Below are 7501 nucleotides of genomic sequence, written 5' to 3'. Positions count from 1 at the left end.
AACAAGATACATGTCCAGCTATGTCATTTTGCATTCCTTTTTCCCCGCATGTCTATTTTTGTGAAGCCATTTTCATATTTTTGTCATAACCTAAAAGGAATGATCTAACTTTATTATCCACCTTTTAATGGGTACTCTTAACATTTTGATAAGTTAAATATTTTCTGCTTACTACTTATGATTTATTATGTATTGGTTCTTGATTAATTTTTCACAGTTAGAATACTCTCAACTTTGTAGCGTCCATTTTTCGCTAATTTGCATATGTCGAGAAAAATATATTGATGAAGATTTTTGTGAGAAATATTTTACTAGAATAGGTTAAAATCCTCCAAAACTATCATCATGTTGTGTGTTTCACACCTATACTATTAGGTGTTCCTATTACTCCTGGGACTATAACTCTATTTAGATTGAAATGCCCTCGGTTAAATATGTCACAAAATATTTGGATAACAAGCTGAGAGACGCATGAGAGATGAAAAAAGTCTTAAAAATGAATCCACCTGTCAGAATGAGTTCATGATAGTTAAGGGTTTATGTGACACTCAATAATTTAGGTATGAAACTGGCAAAACGGTGATAGTTTAGGAAAAATATTTGCCTATTCACTCAAATATTATTCAACATTTAATGCCACTTGAAACTCTTTGGAGGGAGCTTTTGGAGCGTGATGCTCACGTAGCAGGTCATATTTCTCTAATATGAGTTCATTATAGTTCAGGGGTTCTGTAAATACGCAATACTTTTGGTACGAAACTTGTAAACCAGTGATAATTTAGGGATTTTTAACGTATTGATAATAATATTATCCTTTTATAAAACTATGCACTAATTTATTTTAAAAAAATATATCAATGATTTTAGAGATAATGGTAAAAAACACACCTCAAGTATCACTTTTTTTTTTGTTTCCAACCTGAACTATTAGGTGTGAGAGTTTTCTACCTAAACTCTCACCAACTAGTTTACAAAACACACCTCAACTTCAAGTAGGAAAAAAAAAAAAAGTGATACCTAGGTGTAATTTTGACCCCTTAACCCATGATTTTAGAGCCTGTTGGATTGGCTAATGGCTTTATTAAAGAATGAATCCCACTTTACCCCCCTAATATTTAAAGGTTGGGAAAAGATACCCCTCACATATTGAATGGGAACGATAACCCCCCTATTCAATATTTTCCGGTGAGAATCTTTTGTTTTTGATAAAGAACTTTTTTTCTTTTTCTTTCTAGAATTAAATACAATATATAACTCTTGTTATTGTTCCATGCATTCACCTATTCTTCTGAAAATTATGTATAAAAACTACTTGAAAAATTCGATTAATAAATTTCAAGCTATATTTCGTTCTTTTTTTTTTTCTTTGGTTTGGCGGACTAGAGGTCCGAGATCTTAATTGTTATACAATCTAAATACAGTCTAGTATTAGTACCCGCTCGAGCGGATGTTATTAAAAGACACTAATCTATGTTACATTGTGATGTCGCTTGTTTGAGTGCATTGTATCATAACAAAATGTCAAGTATCATCTAATTTTCAATATAATATACTCAAATTAACGATATTTCTGTGAAATTAAAGGAAACAAATTAAATGTTTTTAAATATTATTTGATTTAATCTTTAGATTTAATTCATAATGAATATGTGTATATATATATATATACACACACACACATTTCTCTAACCCTTTCTCATTCTAATTTTCTTACTATGATATTTTAATTATTTTCTTTTTTATTTTGTGTCTTACGTTTAATCAAAATAATATCATATATGATTTTAGTCGTGATTTTGAATTCGTCCAAAATATAAATAGAAACTTTCTCTTGTTACTTGTCGTAAGATATATTGATAAATTTAATAATTACTACTTAGCACTATTTTACATAAGCAATTGAATTATCTTCTCTTTGGTTTCCAATCTACCAAATTTTGTGTTTTAATTTTAATTGTTAGTATTTATATAGATGAAAAATTCAAAACTTGGACATCTAGAGAAAAATATAGGTAAGATTTAACAAAGATTAAATCTCGTTTCAATGGCTAGTTTAGTGATTTTTTTTTAAAATTAATTACTTATTCTCACCGGAAAATATTGGATAGGGGGATTATCGTTCCCATTCAATATGTGAGGGGGTATCGTTTCCCAACCCTTAAATGTTGGGGGGTAAAGTAGGCTTTTTATTAAATTAGAAATTCTAGCTTATGGCTTTTGACTTATTTTTGTTATTTTTTGCTTAAGCATCTTTTTATTTAATGAAAAAACACCCCAGCTTAAAAGCTGTGTTGGTAACCCTCCTGTTTCCCTCAGATCGGCGATCGTGGGGAAGAGCAAACACAGACAGATGCGTCCCTCGAAGAAAGACAAGGCTAAAAAGAACTCAACGGAGTTATCCACTGAGTCAGCCAAATATCCAGGGTGTATTCGTGCCGTTGCTCCATCCTCCGTGGCGATCACCATCCATGCCAAGCCAGGCTCCAAACAAGCCACCGTCACAGATATGAATGATGACGCAGTTGGTGTCCAAATTGACGCACCTGCCAAAGATGGTGAAGCTAATGCTGCTCTTCTCGACTATATAAGCTCCGTAAGTCCATTTTCTAATTACCTGCTTGTACAGCGACATGTTGATCATCAATTAAATGTCCGCAGTTTGATTCTATTTGTTCAGTATGTTAGTTTCCCCCACCCCTTAAATTTTTCCCCGATTTCACCGATGTTGTTCGAACAAATTATGTGTTTGTAACAAATCAGTTATCCCTATATAGCTCAGACAATCTATACAGCCAAAAATTATTAATCCTGCATCTGAGTTTCTGTATCAGCTTCCACATAAGCAAAAGTAAACATACGAAGAAGCTAAGGGGATTCAACATGTACAATATATACATAAAAAATAGTTTTAACCTTGAATATACAGTGATTTTTTTCGCCTAACGAACCCCCTTGCTCCTACTTGGCTCCGCCCCTGGGTGAAGAAGTTCCAGTGTTATCAAAGGCTATAAGTGAAAACAAGTGGTAAAGTCTATCAGAACTTTAAGGGGTCGTTTGGTATGATGGATAAGCAAAAATAGTTCTGGGATAAAAATTTAGTACCATCTTATCCCACGTTTGGTTGGGATAAAACCACGGGATAACTAATCCCGGTATTAGTGTGTTATTTTATCCCACATAGAGGGTGGAATAACAATCCCGGGATAACTTGTTCCCCAACCAAACGAGCCCTAAGGTCAAAGCTCAAATAAAATGCGAAATTTAATGAAGAAAGGCCAGATTGAGGGAGAGGGGGGTGGGGGGGGGGGTGGGGGAATATATATGTAGTTCAAGAATAATAAATATAACTCAAACAACAATTATATAGACCAAGTAATCCTGCCTAACACAAGACAATCTCAAGAAGAAAGGAATAATTCTTATCAATAGATGTTTCATGTTTGGGCAGGACAATGAAACAGTAAACCATCTATTTTTACGCTGTCCTGCAGCAGCTGACCTTTGGCATTTGTTCTACTCCTTAACTGGGTAATGCCCTTATCCATGAAAGATGCCTATGCAAGTTGGTCACGGTGGAGAGTTGGAAAAATCATCAAAAGAATCTGGAGAATGATCCCTACAGTTATTTTTTGGTGTCTCTAGAAGGAGAGAAATAGCAGATGCTTTGATGGAATCTCAACTGCTATTAATACTCTCAAGGCTATATGTTTAGAGTGCTTATTTAGTTGGCATTTTCTTACCCCTGCAAATAATGTGGATACTTTTTTGGATTTTGTTAGTTCCCTATCTTTAGCTTAGTACAATAGGCAGGATTCCTTTTGGCTGTTGTACAGGTTTTTAGTCTAAGTTTGCTTCCTGTTTTGTTGGAAGCAGCTTCTTTTGCCCACCTGTAACCTTGCATCTTCTTGATGCTTTACTAATGACGTTTGATTACTTTATCAAAATAAAATAAAATATATATATATATATATATATATAATTCTTCAATTAGGTCAATTGTTTATTGTTTTGTATCTCTCTCTCTCTTTAGGTCAGAACCCACGGGCAATGAGGTGCATGTTTTAGCTACTTGGTGCCTGCACTGAAGTTCTGCTTAAGTAAGCGGAAGTGCACATCCTAACTTGCATCTATCTGTAGGGCTTAAGCGCGTCTCAAGCGAGCTTTTGAGAGTATTATGAAGAACCAAACAATGCCTTCGTACCCGGGGACGGGGGAAGGGGGGGGGGGGTGCTTGATTAGAAGGTTAGATTTTGGTAACTCATGACTATGACATGCCAATGGAGTTGGAACATAAACTACTCACTGGAGAAGTAACACCGAAAAGATGGAGTCAGCGTTTGCTAGATTTATCAAGATCCTGGCTGATTAGTGTTTGTTACAGGGTTTGGAACGAGAGACAGAGGGAAGAGGGTGATGGACTAACCTGTGAGCCACAAATCCGTTGACAGTGACATAGAATGTGCAAGCCCCGGAGAACTGACTTTAAGATTTAATGTGTTTCTTTTAGAGAAGATTTTTGGGGTATTGGTTTTTGAATGGATTTTCACTGGTGGAGGTTCCAAAAGAAAGATAAAAGGGTGAGGTTCGTATAGCCAAAGGCATTAGCTGCCGGCTGAAGGACATCTCTGGGGTAGCATTTCCAGCCAAGTTTCTGGTGAGGGAAAAGAAGAGGAAGAAAGTCAAACATAATTGTGTTGATGACGTAAAAAAATAATTCTGATGGCAATCTTTACTTAATACATATGTGGTAATTTATATAGATTTCTCATTGTCGGATCAATGATTTTATGGGGCTTTAATTTTCGGAGATGCTTAGGAATAGTTGATACTTTTTGGTTACATGATTTAGTTTTAGAAATTTAGTACGATGACAATAGTGAAATTAACCCCTTCCTTTTTCTCGTAGGTGATTTTCATCTTGAGTTGGTTTGTCTTAAAAAGGAAGCCGAAAGAAAAATGTTACAGGAATACTAAACTCATCCTTGTTCTTTGGATCTTGGAGAGGGAAAGTACTTGCAAATTGTGGGAGTAAGGGTCCTAATTTACTGCTATTCTATCTCCCCCAGACTTTGGTCTAGTGGAAAGAGCGCAGCATGTGATGTTTGGGTTAAGCGCACTTCATGAGTTTTAACCCTGCCATAGACAAAAACCTGATATTTAAGTGGAAAAGGATAGAGGGGAGCCCATTATACACTGAGTTTCGAATTTTGTGTCACTGGTACTTGGGATTTTCTTGGTTATCAAAAAAAGAAATATTAACTGCTACCGTAGTACCATACCATATATAGATCATGGAAGGCAGAAAAAGGAATGGAGTGTTTGTTGAAAGAAAACCCTCGATAATTTTTTTTTTTTTTTTTTGAAAAAGGTAACAGTTAGTCGATATATCCACAGGTATACTACATCAAAATATGCAGTCCCCCTTCAAAAGTGTTACATCTTACATATTGTCCTCCTATATTCCACTAGATTACAACCAATCTAAAGCTGTAAAACTATCTTCTGTTTGACTTAACACCTCCTGTTTACACCAAAAGTAATAAAGAGCTATACAATTCATCTTAAGTTTCTGAATGCTGCTCTGCTTGTCTTCAAAACATCTCCGATTTCTGTCCTTCCACACTGTCCACCAGATACTTGCAGGGACAATCTTCCATCTCTCCTCCTTCTTTGCTGCATTGCCATCCTTGTTCCAGCTCCTCATCATTTCTTTTATGCTTCCTGGTTTCACCCATTTGATCTTCCTCATACTGATAAAAATTTGCCAGAGCTGGTCTGTCCACTTGCAGTGCAAAAAGAGATGGTTAACTGTCTCTGCTTGCTCTCCACATAAGTAACATCTTGAACAAAGTTGAAATCCTCTTTTCTTCAAGTTTTCATGAGTCAACACTGCCTCCTTAGCCAATTGCCAAGAAAAACAGTTCACCTTGTAAGGAATTTTTGTTTTCCAAATCATCCTCCATGGCCACCCTTCCTCATGTATTCCTGTTGAGTTCAGATTCCTGTATGCAGAATTAACAGTGAAGCTTCCTGTACTCTCAAATTTCCATTCCAAAGTGTCACTTTCCCCTGATAGATTGTTGAACTGTGCAACTATGTCATAAAATTCTGCAATTCTTGTCATTTCCCAATCATTCAGATTTCTTCTATGATTTAGATTCCAACCTTGCCCTGTCCACATGTCAGCCACTGTGGCTTGTTGAGTTTGACACAAAGTGTATATATCTGGATACATTTACCTCAAAGATGCCTGGCTACACCATCTTTCATTCCAAAAAGACACCTTCAGACCATTACCCACTTTGAAATTTGACCTAGCTAAAATCAGTGGCCACAAGTTTGCGGGGTTCATTTTGATAAAATGATATTTTTTCATTTATAGGGAGCTTCTAGTGTCTGAGTAGCAATTTGGTAAGACAATTGCTTAGCGAATCCATTGTTATGTATTTTTGTGTTCATCATTATTATTAACTTTTTACATTTACAAAAGCATCTTTTTCTGCTCTTTTTTGTGTTCTTCCATTATTTGATACCATCCTCTGATAAACTGCTACAACTGCATATTGTAGCCTACGGATAATAGAGGCTAAATGGTGAAAAAGAGGAGAAAGTGGTTTCCTAGTTTCCTATACCTGTTCGTTTGCTATTCTGATATAGAGTTATAGACTTAGAAACCAATTACATAGACAGCCACTTGAATTTGGTTTTGATTAAGATTGTGGCAGATGCATACCTCTCACTAGTGTTTAAGATGAAAATAAGCTCCAATTCCGTGGATACTTCTTACTTGTGTTTAACATGAAAATAAGCTACAATTCCTTGGGTAAAATTTCACTTCTTAATTTTGGACAGGTTGTTGGGGTCAAAAAAAGACAAGTTTCTATAGGTTCTGGGTCGAAATCCAGGGATAAGGTCATCATTGTGGAGGATGTTACTTTGCAGAGTGTTTTCGATGCTTTAGACAAAGCTGTGAAAAATCAGTGACTGAAACAACTGTCCCATGGTATCTTCATCTGGTGTTGGACAAGGCACTACTGATCAAAAGAAAAGAATTTGCGTTGACAAGGCACAACTCAAGATTCTTGTTAGTAACTATTAACATCAGCAGATTCTTGAGTCTGATTGTGTATATAGTAGGGGCCAACTATGCAATGCAAGTACTAGAGAATTTCAATTGTTCTTGCCCGATACTGCTTCTCAGTCATACCTATCGTTGCATAAAAAAAATCATGTCATTTCTCGCCAGCTAGATAATTGTTTTATGTTTGACATGAACAGGCTGTTATAGTCATTTATGACAAGCTTTATGGTGGTAAAACAAATGAACTGCCTTTTCACCAAAATATTTGTTTGTTTGCCAAATGAATGTTCTAAGTTCTGTCTTTGCCTTCTCAAATTGATTGTAGATTTTGGCACTAGTGCCTAAACTGAAATTGCTGGATTTTTGATATCTATACGCTTTTGCAACATTTTTGAAATCTATACGCTACATGAGCAAAAA

At 35.6% G+C, this 7501-nt stretch overlaps 1 protein-coding gene across 2 annotated transcripts; it reads left to right on the top strand.

The window, feature by feature from the left end:
- The first annotated feature begins 2255 nt into the window (after window positions 1-2255).
- On the top strand, window positions 2256-7245 carry LOC132051549 (uncharacterized). Of its 2 annotated transcripts, XM_059442682.1 has the most exons (3): window positions 2256-2593; window positions 4907-5028; window positions 6853-6992. In XM_059442682.1, the coding sequence occupies exons 1-3, from the start codon at window positions 2351-2353 to the stop codon at window positions 6884-6886; spliced, it is 399 nt and encodes a 132-aa protein (XP_059298665.1). In that variant the 5' UTR covers window positions 2256-2350; the 3' UTR covers window positions 6887-6992. The 2 variants fall into 2 exon arrangements, with proteins under 2 accessions (XP_059298665.1, XP_059298666.1); XM_059442683.1 differs by lacking the exon at window positions 4907-5028 and having other exon boundaries at window positions 2264-2593; window positions 6853-7245.
- The last annotated feature ends 256 nt before the right edge of the window (window positions 7246-7501 follow it).

Source organism: Lycium ferocissimum, chromosome 4, assembly GCF_029784015.1.
Source record: "Lycium ferocissimum isolate CSIRO_LF1 chromosome 4, AGI_CSIRO_Lferr_CH_V1, whole genome shotgun sequence".
NCBI lineage: Eukaryota > Viridiplantae > Streptophyta > Magnoliopsida > Solanales > Solanaceae > Lycium > Lycium ferocissimum.
Note: the sequence above shows the minus strand (reverse complement) of the source record. Positions and strands in the feature narration are given on the sequence as shown.

Coding starts and splice junctions, on each gene's coding strand:
- LOC132051549 (XM_059442682.1), top strand. CDS start 2,351: ATGCGTCCCTCGAAGAAAGACAAGGCTAAAAAGAACTCAACGGAGTTA. Junction 2,594..4,906: donor TTCTCGACTATATAAGCTCC/GTAAGTCCATTT, acceptor TTTTTCTCGTAG/GTGATTTTCATCTTGAGTTG. Junction 5,029..6,852: donor AGTACTTGCAAATTGTGGGA/GTAAGGGTCCTA, acceptor AATTTTGGACAG/GTTGTTGGGGTCAAAAAAAG.